Consider the following 21,140-nt stretch of genomic DNA (forward strand, 5'->3'; position numbering starts at 1 on the left):
CGCTACGGGAGAATTCGCTTCGGTTTCAGGCAAAAACTCCCCCCGGGTAGTCGCGGCGCGTTGGACGTATAGCGGCATCTTGGCGGATTTTAGCTACCGCGCGCCCGGGCAAAATGAAATGACCCTTCGGCGACGAGATAATTTCCCGTCTACCGCATCGTACAACGTCTCTCAGGATTTATACGGTAGATCGGAGATCCTTCGAGTTTTAATTTGGATCGCATCGACATCGGATTGTCGCAGGGCTTCGCACGCGGAGAAATAATTGTGTCTTTGCCGTTGGCCGAATGGTAAGGCTCAGAGATGAAGATTTTTGTTGTACGACTCGTTCTTGACACGAATAGAGAGAGCTTTACGCGCTCATACGCATAACGGACGGATGAATCTTTTATATCCTGATATTCGTGAAGGGCCAGTTTTTTTATATACACAGAGCAGCGGCGCATGGACAGCGAGTTTCACTCGAGGCACAGCAATCAGGGAAGATTATGGGTATAATTATAGTTACGCCGTATTGTTTCCTTCTGAGAATCATGGGATCTTATTCTCATAGTTTTTGTCACGAGGTGCGCGGCTAGGGCATCTGTACAGTCCATGTATCAACCTTCAACGAAATGAGCTTTCCGAACTGAACGAAATAAAATACCATATCCGACTTCGGTTGAGATTTAACTCGATGGTTTCGTTTACGTTGTGTCGATGATTTTTTTTTTTTTGGTCTCTTCTTTTGTTACAAACTTCTTTGCGACTCGTACCCATCGCTGTCCCTACGTACCTACGTCTTACATACATACCTAACTATATACGAAGCAACTCGTCGCGTTTGCTCTCAATCTCTCTCCTTGTTCCTCCGAGTCTCTCGCTCCTACAGATATATTTTTTTTTTTTCCGTTCTTTCCATCTCTCTTTCCCTCTGTGAAAAGGTCTAATGTTAGGGCTGGTGCTGGAGGACTGTGGCAAGCCCGGTAGCTGCCGCCACCCTTTACCCAAGTCTCTCCTCCTCCTCTCCAGCCTCTTCTCCTGCCCCGTACGACAGGCAGGTGTATCTGTCCGTCTGACCGTCCAACCGTCCGCGACCTCACCAAAAAGGACGAAGAACAACCAAAGTGAATTGCCTACGAAGCGCGGAGTTTGAGCCTCTTTCACAATCTCCGCTGTCCAGGTTCTCGTCCGTCCGTCCGTCTTCTTTTTATTCGAAACCCTAAATAAGTCCGAGCAGACGAAATTCTCGGCAGTGTTGCGTGTATACGTGTAACGTGTACGTACGCCGAGTTGAAGCGAAGGAGTTTCCCGAAGGACCTTCGAAGGTGACTCGAGGTCTCGAAAGTCTTTGGGCGAACGTAAGGGGCCGCTACGGATCGCCTTGCCTCCTCCGCCGACACGTGAGCGGATGTGCCCCGTCTACCACCACGTGGTTGACGCGGAGTAGGTACGGGCTAACGGGTTACGTGCGTCGCGTTTAGGCGCGAGCCGAACAGCCCGAAGGATTAAAAGAAGTTGAAACTGTGGGGGAAAGAAGAAGAAAAAAAAATTTTAATAAATAAAGAAAACGAAGGGACCGGGAGAGCACCGGCGACGAGGCGAGGAGAACGAGGAGAGTATGAAAAAAAAGGCAAAAACTTCGCCAGACGCGCGAGACAAAATCTCAACCAACCTTCCGAGGTCCTTTCAAGGTCTCTCGTTCGACCGTGTACACCTCGACTCGCGACGAAACAATTTCGCTCGACTCGCTCGACCCGAACCTCGAAGGATTCCGGTGATCCTTGCCAATGTTGAATTCGTATAAAATTCGCAACATCGTATCCTAGATCTTGCGACTCGTCGTTGATGAATTTACGCGGGGCTCATAGGTTCCGATTGAAAGGGAAGTTATCTCGCGCGGACCAAGAAATCGGCAGCATCCTTCGGCCGCGGTAACGATTTCCCAGACCAACGTTGCGCCGTTCGACGAGGTGAATCCGAACACGTGTACACGTATACCGTACGCTATTTACATGCGGAGGATACGTTTCTACGTTAGGGTATAAAAGTTATAGATGCGCTCCTGCGGCGGCTCCTCCGCACGCACCTGTGTGTCGGGGGTGCGTCTGTGTGAGTCTAGAAGGATACGTGGCGAGCTACGTAGAGAGGCGCACCGTGGCCTGGCGTGGCGGTAGGGCGAGAGGATCGCGGGGTTCGTTGCAGCAACAGCCTACGGGCAACATTCCCCGGTAATGGTTGGGTTCTACCTCGGGTAACACAGGTGCTTTCCGCCACGGACGAAACGGGCGGACGCGTAACTCTGACTAAACTATAGACGGAAACGAACGAACCACGAGCGCGAGCAACTCGTCGGGTTTCAGTTTTCACTCGGTTGCCCCGACGTTCTGGAAAGATGACGTTTCTTAGTCGGGGGATTTTAATTTTCTAACGAAAGACTTCTCACGTTCGGGAAAAAAATGATCCGACCAATTGCGATCGAAGACGATCCGTGTCCCCTGAAAACAAAGAGTTCGTGACAAACGATTCGTAATTCGCTCAATTTCGATCCGATTACGAGTATGCAAATTATTCAACGGATTGATGAAAGAAATATGGAAGGTGTATTTTAGCGGAACGTTTGGTACACGCCGGCAACGATCATAGGTAAATTTACTGTTCATTCGATCGAAATGGTTTCTCAATATACGGCCTCATGCATAAAATCGAAGTTTTGTCGGCCGAACCGCTCGCCCTTTTCTTTCTTTCTCGATACCCGTTCGGGGCAAAGTTTTTTTTTTTTTTTGTTGTTCTTCTTCTTTTTTTAACGAGAACGGATCACGAAGATTTTTTCACCCTCGCCCTCTTCCCCCTTTTTTTGTATAAAAGACTAAATGCCTCGATCCGAGTTTATTTGTGGTCTTAATAGAATAGATTCAATATAAACCCTGGTAGCATCTACCGGCAACGTGGCGTACAAATAGCTTCCAAATTGGCTATTCTTCTTTTCTAGTGCGAGTTGACGCGGTCGGCGCGGGCAGCTGGTGGATAGGCGAGGATCGGGCCCTAATTTCCAAATTCACCTCCTCCCACGAATAAGCTGAGGGACTCGGCGGGCCTCGAATTAGAGAACGTCGCTTTTATCCCTCTCTTTATCGCTCCGGTGGTACCTTGCCCAGTTCCCTCGGTCCCTTTCTCTCATCCCTTTTGCTCCGAGGAATGCGGTTCACCATGCTTTCGACTTATAGGCATTCGACGGTGCAGATCTCCCCGTGGATTGTGATAATATATGCCAAATCCATTTTGCCTTTATTCGTTTATTTCTTCCTTTTTATTGTATTTGAGTGTTTTTTTGTTTTTTTTGCTTTTTTGTTTTTTTCCCTCCTCGTTCGCTCGGATCGATATGTCATCCTCATTCACGATTATGCACGACCGCATTTTATTCACCACCTCTACGAATAACCCGAACGTTAATTCTAACTCGTCGGATCTATCCGGTCTCTCGGTCCATGCGGTTGGGAAGGCCGGAGGAATTCCTTCGATCGGATCGGAGAAACTTACCGAAGTCCCTCGCATTATCGATTCTCCTAATTCAAGTATTAGTAAGCTTGTGTCGGTGAAGCGGGTGGTACGAGGTATCTGTGATTTATAGCCACACTACGCGGTGTGTGTCTCGTTTCTTCTTTTTTCATATCCTTCAGATTTTCGACGGTTGAATTTAATACGGTATATATATGTATAATGAATGTCAACTCAATTTGTCTGGCGTCGATATCTCCCCTTAAATTCATCAACGTCTGTCCACTCCGCTTAATCGTGAAGAAGGTATCCTCTCCGTACTCGTCGTCGTCGTCGTCGTCGTCGTCGTCGTTTCGGTCAATTTGACGATGATTTCGTCTAGGCAACGACTAGACGCGACTCGTGCTCAATTGTCAAGCTTAATCTTCACCGACGCGCCGGTTTTAATTCGATCCCGAAGTGCCTTTCGAGCGCAGTCCCTTCGAAATTTTCTAGAATCCACAACGCGTACGATCTCCTCTGGACCGGTGTCCGAGATTATTTCGAGCGTCAGCTTCGACTCGTCATCGAAGAGTGAAAGTGACGTTCGGAAACTAATGAAAAACCAACGATACGTCCGAACCGCCTCGATCGGCCAACCCTAAACCACCCCCCGCGAGTCTTCCACATCGTCGAAGACACTCGAATCTTCCCAAGTAAGTACGATTCGCTGGGCCCAGAAATTCGACTGGACAGATTCGGGAGCATGAAAAAAAGCCCCGAAGGTAGAAATATCCTTGAATGAGGGAAGGACCGGGCCTCTCCTCGAGCGATTTCATTCGGTTCATTGTTGGTCGCTGTTTGGGGAACCGTTCGCGAGAACAATAATTCCGCACGAGAGTCGCGGTTGGGACCGTCGATCCCCGCATCCGTGCTCCCTGTAAGGCAACGCCCAGTTCCAGTTTGGTAGACGTCGCCTTGTCGTACGTGTCGCAGGGTTTGCCCAAGTAGGACTCGTGTGGGCAGGACAGGTTTCGGGGCCCTCTCATTCACGAGCTGAAAACTCGGCGGGCGCACGCGCGCGTGCACATCTCTTTCATTGTTTCTTGGTCGTTTAGGGGTATCGGTATTTGGGCCCTTTCGGTCGTCCGAAAAAAGTCGAGTACACCGAGAATGAAGGCACCATATCCCGTCGCCCTCAGTCGACGGACTTTGCGACGCGACGCGACGCGACGTCTCCACGAAGGACCACCGAACCGATCCGGTTATCCGTCGTATACCGAATCCCCGTCGACCGCAACGTATATCGGGGCTCAACGGATAGTTTTGCCAAGGGGGGCGATATGCCCGCGGGGAAGCCCCCCCCCCCCGTAGCAGACGGTTTTCGGGGGACGGTCGCGTGTTTTGCGTTCGGAGGGTAGGGTGAGGGTGAGGGCCGCCGGATGATATCTATAAATAGAGCAAGCCCTGCTACCTCGAGATGATCGAGGTAAGAGTCGAATTTGACGCGGTGGTTTTATATTTGCTCCGATGATAATATCGGCGTAAATTTTTTTCACCGCGTTATGAGAGAATCTCGAGTCGATTTGCTTCTTTTGTACCCCGTTCTTGCGAGGGGTAGGATCACGGCGTCCGCGAAGCGTTTTACTTGCAACTTCATACCGAAGTAGGTATTATAACGAGATCGAGTTCCTTTCATTCTTCGGTAAAGATGGCGCCATTACGAAACGAGCTCGGAGAATCCTGAATCAAGCGGCCGTAACAATTTGTGGGAAATGTGGGCCCCCAGGTATTTCTTGATTGTGCCAGCAATTTTGCAATTAAAGTTCATTTAATGGAAGCGTTTACCATTTTATATCGGGTACTCCGCGCGGTTATACCTTACCGGCTGTGCACCGCACTCCCGGTGATGCCTGCCGCCGCCTCTGTTGCACTAGCTCAGCTGCGTTGTTTGAGAGTGAAAGGATTCGCTTTACAACTCGCGGTTATACAACGTAACTACGGACCTAAAAGGTACAAACGTACACCAGACGCCGGCTTATACTCCTACCGCTGCCGCTCTTGGAGCGAGATATTTCTTGCACCAGTTTTATCGGAATTCTCGCGAGAATTCCTCATACACTCGCGTACATCACATGTCGTATACCTTATACTCACATACGCCAAAGAAAGTCCTTTCATCCGCCAAATTACATAATAATCTACGTTATCTCGAAGATGATGCGTATAAAATTCACGAATTTCATCATTCAATTTTTCAACTCATTTTTACATATATGTATACTATTTTTGTTTACCAAATTTTACAGACGGCGAGTATCTCTTCGTGGACCCCGAAAGTAAGCTGAGCAAATACGCACCCAAGAATTGGCGAAGCTCTCACACTTACGTGAGTATACTTTCATCTGGTATTCTTTTTTTTTTTTCCTTATTTCAAATTGTCCGGGTTTTTTTTTTTTGATTCAATCGTTCGTAGGAATGAAACTAATTTCTGGATCTGATCAATGGCCAGGATATCGGCAGCGTCGAGGGGAGTTTTGTTTCACAGATATACGATACGAGCTGAAGCATCGACTGGAAGAATTTATTCAGTTTTCTCATTTTTCTCTTCGCACGAGAACTCGGGCGTCTTCGTACCTTGTAATATTGTATAACTTCAACCAAATAATCAAATAATATCGTAAAAAGTAAAAATAAAAAAAGCATCGAGTGACGGGTCCCATAAAATTAGCATTTCTCCCCTGGATGTGCAGCTTGCACGTATTCACGGGTGCAATGGCTGCTACGCCTGACACGGCTGCACACGTCAGCCCGTTAAAAAGCCCTCCACAAGTTTTCTTCTTCTTTTAGTTTTGTTTTTTATTTTCAGTTTTTTGTTTTCGTTTGTTTTTGTTGTTGTGTGTTTTTTTTTCTCTCTTTCACCGATCGCGGGTTCTGGTTCCTTCTTTGCGTCCACTCAACTCGGTAGCTCGACCAACAACATCGACTCGGTTGCACGGGGCTCTCGGAGCAAGAGCTTTAGCATCGCCACCTCTTCCTCTTTCTTTCATCCGACATGAACCACGTACACACGAGCAACTATTACCGCTTATATACCCCAATACTATGACTAACAACACATTGATATCGGTATCTTCGAATCTGCCCTGCATCAGACCAGCCACTAATGATGGCCCACCAATAACCAATAAATACTCGCTCGGTAATACAGGCTACCGCGCTACGTTCTTATCTCGTCGAATGATCTCGACGTAACATTTTTCTCTCCATAGCCGTATGGTATACCAATAAAATACTACCACTATACGCTATATTATTATACACCACGCTCTCGGTTCTTCTTCTTCTTCTTCTTCCTCTTCTCCTTCTCCTTCTCCTTCTCCTGCTTCTGCTTCTTCGTCTTCTCTCGTTTCCAGGGCTTTCGACGAGCCTCCGGGGGCCCCCGTATGGGTGTATTTGATTAGTTTACGCCGCATAGATCTCGGGGTTTAGATTAGTAGCGGTTTATTCGTCAGCTGCCGTTTATACTGTACAGTTGCTTATAATACGAAACTCTCGTCTCCACAGGGTGTTTCCACATGCGGTAACAATTTTCGAAGCGGTATAATATACGAATACGTATATAATTATGTATAAATATATCACAGATCGGTATATACATGTATATACAGGTACATTACCTCTACGACCAATAATTACCGAATGGATCGATATTAGTAGAAAATTCATCTAACGGAACGTTTGTAATTGATCGAATCATCCGGACACGAGTGATCGTTCAAAATTACGACGCGGCCTCTAATACCCTGCTTCCGAATTTTTGACATCACCATTTTGTTCTTTTTCTCCAACTCGTATTATTTCTACATGCAACGCATTTAATATACATACACGGCGTTCGGCCTCGGGTGATTCTTTCATTCGGCAGCGCAACTTCTACCGTATATTCTTTGATTCTTTGGTAAATTTTTTTCTTTCTTTTTTTTTTGTTTTTCCCTTTTTTTGTTCTCGGCTTGCACGGTCGTTGCGCGAGTTGTGTATGTGCAGGTACGGTACATAGGTATACCCATACGACGGCTGCAAACTTAACCTGTCTGCCTGCCTCCGAAGATGATGAATTGGGCACTTCAATCCGTGCGCCTTTGGAGCAGAGAATTTAATTTATGTTAATGAAAGATCAAGACGTACTTTTGAGTGGGCAGGAAGACGCCCCGAGTTCGTTCGTTACGGTCCCTGTAGTACAAGTCCCCCCTGTAATATGTATATTTATAACAAACTATTTACCTCCACTCCGCACTCCACGTATACTATAAAAACTGAATTCCGGAATTCGGTTTTCAAAAGGCGAGGAATTGGATTTAACGAGGTAACCCCAGCGCTTCAGTTTTTCTCTTTTTTTCTCGTTTTCTTTTTCTTTCTCTAATTTTACAAAGTTTTTATTGCTTATAAACTGAGTTTATAGTACCGTATTCCATATCGTTTCTACATTCATTCATTCCAACGTCGTTTTCTCATTTTATTTTACGACGGAAATACGGGGAGAGTCCCTCGCCGCACGGGGTACGTAACTTATAGTCTACGCAATCATGCGCGTGCTTTCGCCCATCCCATGGGAAAAGAGCGTCAGTTTTCCTCCCTTCGAACCGAGTGGAAGGATCTTACGATTGGATCGATCGTCGAATTTCACTCGGTATTATTCGATGAGATATAATCTCGATCTTCATCTCTCCTAAATTCCGGTCCTCCAGATAATTATAGTCAACGCCGCGCAATCCTGACCAACGTTATGTTCTTTTTTTTGTTTTGTTTTTGTTTTTTTTTGTGATTTTCGCGGCGTCGGATATTCAGGTGTATGTAACACGACAACGTTCCATTTTTCCGACCACCGTATCGTGCGTCGTTGATACCCACTTAAATAGGAATGTATAAAAGCACGTCCCTCTGATTGCCTCGGACCATCTCGGAGGAGAAACGAACTTGGCTTCTTTTTTTCTCTCTCTCTCTCTCGGCCGGCCAATAGCCGCGGCAATGGCTTCGTTGATTTTAATGCCTATCCTCGGAGTCCTTGAAATTCTACCAGAAAATATTTCCTCCGGTATAATCTAGCCCGAGGCATTCGTGTACGCCGGCACGTCCTCAACCTTCTTTTTCTCAATCAAACTGAAATTAGTTTGTGGCAGTACAACATTTGGATAGATCCTCGTATAACACAGCTGCAATTCTAATATCTGGTTATACCTACGGCGGTAGCTGCTGAAAATCCTACGACGGGTCCCTGAAGCGCTTAGATAAGAAAAAATAAAAAAAAATTGAAGAAACACCTCGCTATTCCCAAATTAGAACCGTATTACATATCAAATATCTCGCACTTATTCGACCACCGTATATCCTAATACGAAGTCGTCTGTAATTCTTCTTGTTTTTCGTTTGCCGATACTGTTGGTTTTTTCTTTTCTTTTCTATGATTTTTTTTTGTTTTTTTTTTTTCTTTCAAATCTTGAGACACCTGCTGCTCCAGAATTGAAGGGGATTAATCATCTCAGTTTTTTCAAGCGTACAACTCTCGTCCGATTCCGTTTGCTTGCAGCGGCGCGTTATTATGTCAGAGGTGAAAGATATTCTCTCACAAGTGAAGAGAGCGAGAAAAAAAAAAAAATTGACGGTACAAAGACTCGGGTATATCCTATTCACGGTTTATTTTGCAATTATATTTTTGGGTTGATAATTGTTTTTTTTTTTTTTTTTTTTTTCTTATATTTTTCCTTTCACGAATTTACACGTATCAGGCGTGATGAATTTGGTTTTATTATAGCATAGGAATGAAATAAATGACCGGGCTTTCGTGCTAGAAGTTCGTTTCTATAGAAAATTCGTATAGGAGCGTAAAGCGCAGATTATGATTGATACTGGGAAATTCATTGAACTAATAATTTCCTAGATACCACGCTCACGTCGTGCGAAGTAGGAATACGTTCCTGTAAGCTATTATATACGTTGTAAAAACGGTAATTTGCAGCCGCGTTAACGACCCAACTGAACGCGATATTTTCTCGAAGAGATTCGTGGCATTGTCGTAAAAGTCGTAGTAAATTCTTTCGGCGTCGAATCAGGAATATATCGGGTCCGTCTTACGGGTTAGGTTGTACGTGTATTCGATTTTGTTCAGTATTACTCCGGCGCCGGTTACCAGCTGGATAAATTATTGTAAAATTTTTTGAATAAAATGTGTATTCGGTTATTCAACTCGCAGCGTGTACGCGCACATGCAAATTGGAAATCGTCCGTTTTTTCGCCAACATGTCCGATTTACAGTTGTCAAGGAATTTCACATCCGGATATAATGTAATAAAATCTTGATGTTTCTCAGCTCGCTAGTACCCGGCTTGAAGTTTACGTCAAATTACGTAGCATTTTATTTATTCACCTGGGTAAGTATAATTTGGGCAATTGTGACGATTCTCTCATAAATCGGCGCACGGTAGAAAAAATGGTAATACAAAGACACGGTATACGTACAAACGATACGTGCACGATTTAAAAAAAAAAAATTCAATCAAAGTTCTCACTGTGTCGGATTTTTGAACCGGTATAATTAATTTTTCCACAGAACCTCACTGCCGGAACTAACTCGGGAGAAAAAAAAAAAAAAAACGAAGTTTTAAATCGCGCTGCTTCGGAGCCGAGATATTAATGTCCGCTTATTCGAGACAAAGACAATTTTATACACCGCATACCCGACCAGGGGGCCGTTATTCAAACGGATTTTTTTCTCTCTTTTCCAATTTTTTAATGTGCTTATTACGTGCGCGCTCGCATCACACCTAATGGTATTTGAAAAAAAATCACGTAAATTGGTCAGGTGTAACCGGTTAAGGAAAGAGAATAGCGAGGAAAAAACGAACAGACGCCTAACAAAAAAAAAAAACAACTCTACGATTAGAAGAACATATAGTTTTAAATCCACTTTCAATATTCTTTCAAAACACGAATGCGCAAAGTTACTCGAGATCCGGATTATTTCGAACGAAAATTAATTGCATCGGATAAATTAGACTCGATTTAGGTTCGCGTTATTTTCACCTGCGAAAAATAATAATCGTGTCTGCCCAAGAGCGCGCGAGTTCGCGGTTTCCTTTGCATCCACGAGTTGATTAATTCTTCAAAATTTTGCGTCCGATGCGGATAAAAGAGGCAAATGTGTATTACCAAGCAGTTCTTCATCCATTATTGCGTTTCGTTGACCGTGAACTAATTACCTGAAAGTTTTGTGTGATAGACAGATCTGACTTACATCCGTATCCCTTGGTATCTCACAGGCAGTGTACCGTGTGTCCCAGCGTTCACAGCACAGTATGTCTGGTTGCCTGCCACCTTTCCTATAGGGCATTGAGTAGTACAGCGCCACGATCATTCACGGACCCTACATTGACTTACTGATGTAGCGTAAACCTGGCGCCCAATGGCAAGCAATCAGATATACCGTGGTGTGAACGCTGGGACACGCTGTATATAGTTTGTATAATTCACTATCCACGAATATCTGGATGCGTTTACGGTGATGAACTTTTTGGCGTCGTATGATTAAATTTATATACCTGCGCATGTAGTTCATGTACGATTCATGAGATATGGCATACACACGAAATGATATATACACCATGTAATTAACAGAGTACGATGCACATTGTGCTGCACCATGAGGCTGCAGCAAGTAGCACCTCGAAGGTAACGCGCATTCTGCCATCGCGGTTGAATCTCAACTTGATTTACGATTTTGTTTGTTTCTGCGAAATATCATCATTCGTATCCTTGCGCTCAACTGTCAGGAGTGTAGATTGATGCACACAACTGATTTGTATCAGGTACATACCCATGTGCATTCTTTTCGACCTTCACCCCTTGGTATTTTATAGGTATAATGCGAATTCGAAGAATCGCGATCGGTCGCAAACTTTTGAGAAAATCGACGGTATTTCTCGATTTAGGATCAAAGATCTACAATATTGGTTGTGTTTAATTTCAGGGCCTGGATAGCAGCGGGAGACCGGCATTTGTCCTTTTTTTCCGGGTTCAGTACTACGTGGACACACCGCTGCTCCTGAGGTGAGTAATTGCAGTAATATTTTATTCGTACTAACGCAATGTACGTATAAAGTCAAACTTACGTTGGACTGTGATGTGATCCGATAATGAATTTGAAACGATTCACGCTGCGATCGGAAGGATCTTTCGACGGAGCAATTTTGTCGGTCGAATTAAGATTTGTCGCTTGCGAATCTCACGCGCGACTGAAAATCGATGATAATTGTAATGCGATAGTAAATCTAAGCGACGCGCGGACGAATATAATGAAACTTCAAGAACTTTATCGAACAATGTCTTCGCTTTAATTTCATTTCGTTTCGTCATCGTTCCTGAAAAGTTTCGTGACAAAATGCTCGCTCAAAATACATATAATCCCACGTTCACGATGATCATTTTATTCGTCCCGAAGGCGCTTCTACGTATGTGAAGTTGTCAGACACTCGAACTTGGGATTGTCGCACAATGCTCGAATTTCGTTCGTTCTCTCCTTTGCGACGCATATACACATACGAGTACGGTAAAAGGCAGTAATTTCAACGGGCTCTTTTGTCCAATTTTTGAATCGTAATTCTTTTCTTTTCGTCCCCTTCCTTTTAGTTTCTTTCTTCTTCTATTCCTCCGATGCGTAGCACGGCACTCGGACCCCTTCGGGCATTTTGTACCGCTTGGTTAATTGGACCAATTAATTGCCGGTTGAAATATTCCTCGGTGCCACACTGTGGGCGATTTGTTACCTTACGAAACTCTCATGCTTTATGTGTACACCTATGGTTGTTTTTTCATTCTCTTTCTCTCTTTCTCTCGCTCACTTTATCATATTCTATTTCTATCTTCGTTTTAAATTCAAAAAGCCGCTTGTTCTATACGATTAGAACAGACGCTGCAACGGTTATATATGTACGACATACCTTGGACCCACCAAAGCTATGTTTATTCGATCACGGTAGCCGAAGAAACTATATATAAATGTTGACCGATGCCCTGATAATTGGAAATTATTACGTGGCACGTGATAAATAGTCTGTCTGCGCTAAATAAAAGTATATCCTCGTCGGTAATTATAACGATCGAAGTGTTATACTGCCATCAACTCGGAAGACGGTGATTAACTTTTCATATAACGAGTTATTTGCGTTGTTATTACATTCCATGTACATTAATGTTCAATTCTATTTATATGCATGTGTTCCAAAATACACTGTTCTTGGCAATGATTCCGACTGATCTTATTTTATTTCATCCTGTCTTTCAAAAGCTGTGATTAATTTTTGGTTAATATAATTTGGGGCGTCGTTCATTTTATTGCTAGTATAGCGTGATGTTGAAAAAAATGATGAAAGAATTAATAAAATCTTTTCAATCCATTTCAACTGTGCGCCAGCAACTTTGATGTGTGCAAAATAATTTTCATTACACATTCAAAGTTGCGCGATACTAATCATGTCATTGGTGAAAACGTAAAATTAAATTTGAATATGCACCTGAGACTGACCAGTGATTGTAGTCGCGAATCAATCTTTCCGATTTTTTATTCATTTTCAAATAATTATGTCAACGCCTGTAAGAACGAGAGTCGTCTTCGAAACTAGTTTATTACCTGTTGCATATATTGCACGAAGGTCGTATGGAACGTGAACAAAATTGAAAAGATGCACGAATTGAGAAATGAACAAAACAAATCCTATCGTACTCACCCCGGAAGGGAATTTTATTGATTTATGTTCGGTAGTGAGGTAGTATTTGTTTTCTTCGAATTCTTCAAACGATATTGCGAGTTTCAATCAGAAGGGCGTATCCCTCTAGAAAATTCTTCTCCTGTATTCACGTGGCATAATCGTTATCCGGATTCTTGACCCTTTCACCTGAAAATATATAATTTTCAATTAGAATATTCAAGTGAATTTATGAAATCACAAAACCATCAAAATGATCACTCAAACCGTGGCCTGTTATCGTGAAATAAGAGATAATAGTGATCAGATGAAGTTAATGAAACCGTCCAGTGAACAATATTATATGAAATAAGGGTGTTGGAATTATTATTATTTTTGATAGACCGATTAAAATTATTTCGTAAAACGCGAAAGATAATTTTTCATTTTTCGACACTGTATTCTGATTAATTCCATAGCGATGAGACGACCAGGCATCACTACTACTTGCAGCTGCGCGACAATGTTGTTAGGCATGGCGGCGGGGTGGAAAGTTTGCACCCTCACCACCCCTTTCATAAACCAGGGGTTGTCGCGCCTTTGCTGGCCCTTGCGGGACTCGCTCTTCAGGCCGACCTTGGCGACTACTCGGAAGAGCGTCATCGACCACATGCCGGTTCGGTTGGTTACTGTAAATCGACCGACTTTCTACCACCCCATGTGAGTATTTCGATGAGACTTGATGCAGAAATGGAGACTTACATGATATCTTAAGAAAAATCGTCTCTAACGCGCTTCGCAGGGTAATGAAGAATTGTCACTTTACACGAGTCTTGTATTACTCGCTTTCCGATTATTCAAATAAAGAGAAGTTTAATAGAACAAAAAAAAAAAAAAAAGATACGGTTGATCTTATTCTTAACCGCGACCGATGCGCCCAATTACTCACAGTTACTGCTACGTATGTGCTGTGAGATTTGACCTCTCGAAAAGATACCCGCAACTCAACCAGGTAGGTGCTGCCTTCTGATTACAGCAAGGTGAAACGGCTGTTACGACTGCGGAGAATTTAGAAAATTTTGCGGGCTATTTGAAAATTTCTTCAGATCGAGCAAAACTAAGCATATCGTTCTCTGGAATTCTGAATTTCGATAAAATTCACGCGTACACACCCTCGTATTCGAAATCGAAATGAAATCAATGAATATGATAGAGATGCATAAAAACTATTCGAAGTATGCAGATAAAGTTGCATCTGCGTAACCGGAGGTGTTTTTAAAATAAAATGATAAAATGGAGCGTGTATTTCATAGATGTGCATCGAGCAGAATATCCTCGGTATTCTTAGCGCCCAGCATAGAGATAATCGGGGTTTGTCCCGGGAGGAAGCAGAACTCCAGTACATCCGGGAGGCGGTGCTCCTGGAAGCGCCGCTCAACGCGCACCTGTACAGACTTCGTAGGAGCAAAAATGAAGCTGGCCCTGGACGCATCTTACTCGCGATCTGTGCTCGCGGTGTCCGCGTTTACACCGAAGAAGAAACACCCCGAGTATTTGCTTGGAATAACATCGGCAAGCTATGCTTCGACGTTAGTATATATCTTTGATCTTTTATGCAGTTAGTTCGACCCTACAGCATTCTTCGTTTCATGGAAAATGAAAAGCGAGAAAGAAATTCTGTACATAACACGCTATGTCTGATCTCAGAGAAGACTGCGGCACGGGCATACCTTATGGATCCCTTTACGTTTTTACTTACAGCGTAAAAAGTTTGAGATCCGGGCAGTCGACCAGCCGGACAAGCTTACCTTGTACAGCGGATGTGACGACAAAAGTAAACTGCTCCTCGGACTCTGTAGAGACACCCATCAATTTTCAATGGCTATAGCCCCCAGACTTAGTGAGGCGAGACGTCGAGAGGAGGAAGGTACGTCTATCGCTTTAGAGATTTATGCAAACGCGAAATATCGAACCGTATTCGAATACCCCCAACAATACAGATGCGAGTTGCGACGAATGTCTCGACATTGGCATCGCGATTATTGTCGTTTATTTTGAAAAACCTTGCGAAATCATTTCTTCGCTCTTAAGACAATTACACGTAGTTACGAATAACGTAATCAAGTTGAAACGTTTTACTGGACAGAGCGTAAAGTGCTACGAGACTGCTACATGTATCCAGCACGGTGCAAGCTCAGTTTGGCAGCACGCGGAGCTCGTGGAGATCAACGGATTTCTGTGATTTCGAGTACTTCTTCGAACACAACGTCTGGCATAGTGAGCGATCGGGTTCACAGCGAAGACGAACCGGATACCGCCCCCGCTTCGACGGAATGCCTCCCTCGCCTTACCGAATATCCAAACCATTCGCAAACACAGTCGGCAGTGAACGGAACCAACGGTGATGAACATTCCAGGCCATCGTCTCCTACATCTACAATTGACGGTAGAAACAAATAAATATTATCAGATATTTTAGTGATCATAATACCGCTAGCGTCTGGTGAAAGTGGTCGCGATCCACGCATGCGTCGAAATATTCGAATTTCGTGCTCGCTCGGCTCGGCTCGTGCTTGTTCGGAGATCGGGAAATTCGAATATTTCGACGCATGCGTGGATCGCGACCATTTTAAACGGGCGCTCACGGTATAGGTAGTAATTGAAATTATTTGCGATCGATGGACGGGTGATCGGAATAAAATTTATGGACCTCTGTTTGTCTAGAAGTCGATAACGTTGAAGCAGCCCCTTCATCCGTTGTGCAACGATTAGTCTCCACTGCGGGAACAACGGCGGAAGGTTCGCAATGTAGTAGTAATTGCAGTACGGTTGTTGTTGTAAATGTTTCTGCCGGTGGACCACCTCAGATACGGCGAGCATCCGCAACTTCTAGTTTGGAACTTGGCTACTCTCACACAGCGCAAAATTCCGCTGTTTCGTCAGAAGCTGCTAGCTTTCCAGGTGCCATTTACGACAGATGCAGAAAAGCGGCAAAATATGCGGGTAGGTGATGGTTAATTGTGAATTTGTTGGCAGAATGTCGATATCAGTAAGTAAATCGATTCATCTCATTGGTTTCTGATCAGGTACCGATATCGCCAGTGAAACAAGTGGCGTGTACACTTTGAGAAGTAGCGAGATGCAAGACGAACGGAGCATGGACCTCTACTCGCCGACCGGAAACGCGAATGCTTCATCCGCGGCGAGCGATGTTTGCGCGCTCAGTTCCGTTCCTTCGACGACCGACGAAGCTTCCGTAACTTCAGGATTTTACACAATCCATAGTGGCATACGGTCGGAAACCAGCGGTGTTTATACGGAGGATGTGAATACGGAGGACCAAGAGCCGATCTACAGTGTCTGCAAAGATGACGATCAGGTTCAAAACGGCAATTCAGGAATTGGCGAGACTTTGCTGGAACAACAGCTTGAAGATCCAAGGTCGAGAAGCAACAGCATTTTGAGTGCCGGTAGTTTCAGAGGAGACGGAAGTGATCCTTCGGACGTAGGGCCCCTTCTCTCTGCCGATGAACTTTCAGATTTAATAGTCGGAAGGTATCCGCCACGGAAAACGATAAGTAATTCTATGGATTCCGATTGCGATTACGTGACGCTTCCACCCCCTCCGCCACCTCCGAGAACTGATAGCGACAGGCAACTTCCTCCACCTCCGCCGTATCCGGTACACGGTGATTACGCCACCATAAAATCACCGAGAAGTGAGGCTTCCATCGAGCGAGAACCACCTCCGCCACCGCCGTACAATGCTGTCAGGGGAGATTTCGTACCATTGCCACCGCGACGGTCCGATCCTCCTCCGCCACCCCCCTATACGGCGCCAAGAGAAAGAATTCAGATTCCGCCACCGACTCCACCGAGAAATGACGCGGTCACTCCGCGAGAGCCACCTCCACCCCCGGCCTATCCAGAAATTTCTGATCATCAGGAAGCTGTCTCTAATTTGTACCCGACTACCAGCGAGGAATCTGGCACCAAATTCACTTCTAGCAAATCTTACGGAAATTTGATCAGAAACAACGTCGCTCCTACGTCATCTCCAAACTTTTCCGGAGTCACCGCCAGTATTGTTCAAAGTCCTGCCCCGAAACCACCACCTCGAATACAACCGCCGACTTATCCTGGAGACAAAATGAAACCGACTCCAGTTCACGCACCTGTTGCCGCTCTGGTTGTCGGGCCCAACAATTATCTCGATGTTCACGCGTCGAGGGGGGGACCTGTGCTACTACCTTACCTTGCACCACCACCCCCACCAGCCACGCATCCGAGACAACCACCTCCACCTCCTCCTAGTTTAGCGACAGTCTACACGAGTCAGGTGGCAAGGTCGCAAATCGAACAGTACAAACAGCAGTTGTACTCCGACGTAGATTTCGTCATGTTTCCGTTGAAGGATCCAGCCGTTTCAAAACAGGAGTACATCGATGCTAAACAAGGATCGCTCATCGCTGCTATGGCAGCATATCCTCCTCCGCCTTATCCTACTTTCAACAGCAAATCGTCGGTTGTCTATCGAAGTACACCATATCTCCCGGGATCTTCGTTCTCCTATCCATCGAAGTATGCCTCCAACCAAAACTTGAGTATCGTCGATTCTTCCGGTAGCAATTATGTGCTGCAAAGTAATATAAGCAGCCATTACGCTGCTAGTACAAGTTCGTTATACAGTGGGGCGACATGTTCGTCAGGGGGGAGTCACAGTCTAAGAAGAGAGCCTCCAGCTCCGACGCATCCGCATACCTTGCACGGGTTTTCTAGGACTAGGAGTGACGACAACATACTCAAAAGCTTCGACTCCTCGCTCAATACTAGAACTCAATCTTCATTGCAACCAAAACATCGACGACTACCACCTCCGCCGCCACCGCCTCCTTACGAAATCCAGGTGAGTCTGAAAACAGAATCATAAGTTTGATTGCTCCGTAATTTTATTCAGGCGGAATAGAGTTCTCTGGATCGATGATCTTATTTGTTGCAGACTTTGGAAAAGAGTCAACCGCTCCCATCTACCTCCGCGTCTTCGGTTAATACGACGAAGACGAATAGTGGGGTCGCCACTACATTGGGAAGGGATGATGGAAAGGACGATGGAATGTTAGATATACGAACATTACGCGAGAAGAGTCGAAATCTAGACTTGCCGTTAATTTCGGCACTCTGCAATGATCGTTATCTATTGAAACAGACTAAAGCGTTTGTACTGCCCAAACATCCCACCGAAGCTACCGTTGTATCCTCTTCGAAGACAAGTTCAAGGACGAACGGTGGGAGTTCGAGTCGAAATAAATACCCGGTGAGCGGTTTATCCACCACACAAATTTCTAAGCCCCCCAGGAAGCCGACTACGAGCACTCACAGGCACCCAGGAGAGAGCAAAGGTAATGCGTTTAGATTATTGGCCACTCCCGGACCTTCCCTAGCTAAGAAAGATCCCTCGAGAGCCTCGCATTCATAAAACTCGTGTGACTGCGTCGTAACCACCAGTTATCCTAGTCAGACCTGAGATATAATTTCGATTCAATTCCTCGGACGTCGATTCAAGACAAATTGATCGTTGCACTACTCAAATGGCTTGTGGGAAAACTTGTAGGAAATCAAGAGGCGAATAACCCGAACCGGATTATATTTAATAGTCAAAGTTTCAGAAGGACTAATGTCCATTAATCGCAAATGGGAGTTGATTAATGAAGTTGAAACAATGCTTTAATTGAATGCAAGTCATTAAAAGGTCGTACTCTCATTTTTTTCGGATCATCGCGGTAGTATGAACCTTGACAGCGAGTGACTTATCACCGATACGAAACTTCAGAAACGGACAGCCAGTTTTATCGGTAATTAGAATGTAACCATAACATGAATGGGTACGAGTGACTCCGATGCACTTGTCACATCATTAGGTGTCACGATCATGCTATTCACCATTTGGCAAACTAGTATTTTGAATTTCTTTCTTATAATCGTACGATAGTTGGAACAATCCGTGACTTTGTTGTCATTCAGTGTGACGGCCTTGTACGTCAGGTTGGATTGTTTCATATAATTAGTCAGAGGCGTGTGAAAATGTAAAACTAGTTTCTGACTAGACGCAATCTTTGTTTTTAACTATTATATAATTTTATACAGTTTTTGTAAAATACGGACTGTTCCAATATTTTTGTGAGTGGAACTTGTGGAAGTGTGCCTCGCAAACATACCATTAAATCGATAGTTACAGCTATATAATTGGGAAATCAAAATGTGGACGAGAATAAAAGTTTCCACCTCATCGTCAGAGGTCTGCGGTTACGGTCGTAAGAGCCAAAGACTTTCTGAGGTAATTTAATTGAACCCTACAGTTCGCATATATCAAGTTATCGACTTTTGGCTCCGGATCCTAACGGCACTACTTGATTTTTCAATTGCATTTGTAGTATTTATCAGAATATGTCTCGAATACAATAAATTATAGGAAAAGGCGGAGCGAAACGGGGTACTCGAGGAAAACCCGAGCTTTGTAAAAAAACAATTCATAATTATTTCATTGGGTATTGATAATCCAATTCTGAATTACAACAGTTACAAATGTTCAAAATCCAAAATGAGTTTGAAGTCCTCTTCGATCATTTTTAAAAAACATTCTACTAAATTTTTGGGGGACCCCATTTTGTCCCGCTACCGCGCTTTGCTCCGCCTTCCCCTATCGATATTTTTGTGCCAAAACAAAAAGCAAATATCAAGAAATAATTATTGAGGACCAATGGAAATAAGGTAAACAATATTTTTCCATGTTTGATAGATATCGGACTCTACATGAATTAAATATTAGTCAATTATAATATCGAACAAAACTGCATGGTTATGTAACTTTCAAACAATTTTCATAGTCCGTGCTTCTTCAACTCAGGGTGCCATTTTTCATCATATAATTTTTGATTTCATATAATTTTCATTGTATCTTGTGACGTATTGTAACTGGGGGGAGTTTGAATCGGATACCGTGGAAACTTAGTGCATGCAGTGTGAGTGTTATTTATTCATTCATGACTTATGATCATTATTTCATTTCGATCATTTTGACGACAAAAATTACGATACTGTTATAATTGAAAATACGGATTGATAAGTTCAAACGTGAATGTCACATACAACGATAGGAAGTGGTTACAAAATCAAATGTCTTGTATTTTTTGCTCAATTGTGTTATTCATGACATGTGGCGGATAATTTTATACATAACTTTCGTATATTTAGTTAGCAATATATTTAATTATAAATATTTCGAATGACTCACCGTTTCGAGAGGCACTATAATAATGATATTATTAAGTATGATTTAGAAGAAAAAAATTCTTGTTAATTCAGCAAAATTCAAATGTAACCACAAAATATTGAATGTAATATTTATTTTCTTAATGATTTTATTGATTAAACATATAATGTGTTTCGTTTGCAGTATATTGAGGACGCGTTAACAGTGAGTATTATTTTTTTTTTTCTATTATTATATAGATTTTTTTTACACACGTAAAACTGTGAATGCGACCTGAATATTGAGAGAAAAACGAACCGATATCACGTATAATCTGCAGTGGAGAAGAAATTCGAAATTCAACTGAATAGGCAACGATAACGTAATAACGGAATTTGAAAAACGCCAAGCAAGTTAGAATTTTACACTATGCAATTCAACGAGTCAGGTACAGTGGCTTGAAGTGTTAAAATCAAACTCGCTAAGTATACATACATTCATAATGTCGTGCGCCAATTTTATAGTTAGGTATAATAAAGTAATGTCGATTAATTTTAGTTTCAATAATGAAGTATGACATAATGTTAATTATAAGTATATCTAGAATTGTTAATTATTAATAAATATTGAAAATAATAGCATACGATCCATTCTTGTACATAGAATACGTGAATCCGTAGAAATAATTGCTACGGAGA

The 21,140-nt window shown here is 43.5% G+C and overlaps 2 protein-coding genes across 6 annotated transcripts in view; one reads left to right on the top strand and one right to left on the bottom strand.

Moving 5' to 3' along the window:
* The window catches only part of LOC105684679 (putative sodium-dependent multivitamin transporter), a 33,214-nt gene extending 19,049 nt beyond the window's left edge, over window positions 1–14,165 (bottom strand). The window contains exons 1-2 of the mRNA XM_025747290.2: window positions 13,956–14,165; window positions 13,236–13,403 (exon numbers count right to left, since the gene is read on the bottom strand). The gene's annotated coding sequence lies outside the window, so the exon portion shown is untranslated. The remainder of the gene's footprint in view (window positions 1–13,235; window positions 13,404–13,955) is intronic.
* LOC105684667 (protein expanded-like) overlaps window positions 1–21,085 on the top strand; it is a 73,769-nt gene extending 52,684 nt beyond the window's left edge. For 3 of the 5 annotated variants that reach the window (XM_048649818.1, XM_012398213.3, XM_048649817.1), the window contains exons 5-13: window positions 5,766–5,845; window positions 11,480–11,559; window positions 13,673–13,913; window positions 14,507–14,782; window positions 14,955–15,120; window positions 15,340–15,639; window positions 15,918–16,196; window positions 16,280–18,099; window positions 18,193–20,591. In XM_048649818.1, coding sequence (XP_048505775.1) covers window positions 5,766–5,845; window positions 11,480–11,559; window positions 13,673–13,913; window positions 14,507–14,782; window positions 14,955–15,120; window positions 15,340–15,639; window positions 15,918–16,196; window positions 16,280–18,099; window positions 18,193–18,669 — 3,719 coding nt within the window. In that variant the 3' untranslated portion in view covers window positions 18,670–20,591. Of the gene's footprint in view, window positions 1–5,765; window positions 5,846–11,479; window positions 11,560–13,672; window positions 13,914–14,506; window positions 14,783–14,954; window positions 15,121–15,339; window positions 15,640–15,917; window positions 16,197–16,279; window positions 18,100–18,192; window positions 20,592–20,646 lie in introns of those variants that run through there. The other 2 variants (XM_048649819.1, XM_012398222.3) reach the window with 2 other exon arrangements.
* The last annotated feature ends 55 nt before the right edge of the window (window positions 21,086–21,140 follow it).

The sequence above is a fragment of the Athalia rosae genome, chromosome 2 (assembly GCF_917208135.1).
Source record: "Athalia rosae chromosome 2, iyAthRosa1.1, whole genome shotgun sequence".
Taxonomy (NCBI): domain Eukaryota; kingdom Metazoa; phylum Arthropoda; class Insecta; order Hymenoptera; family Athaliidae; genus Athalia; species Athalia rosae.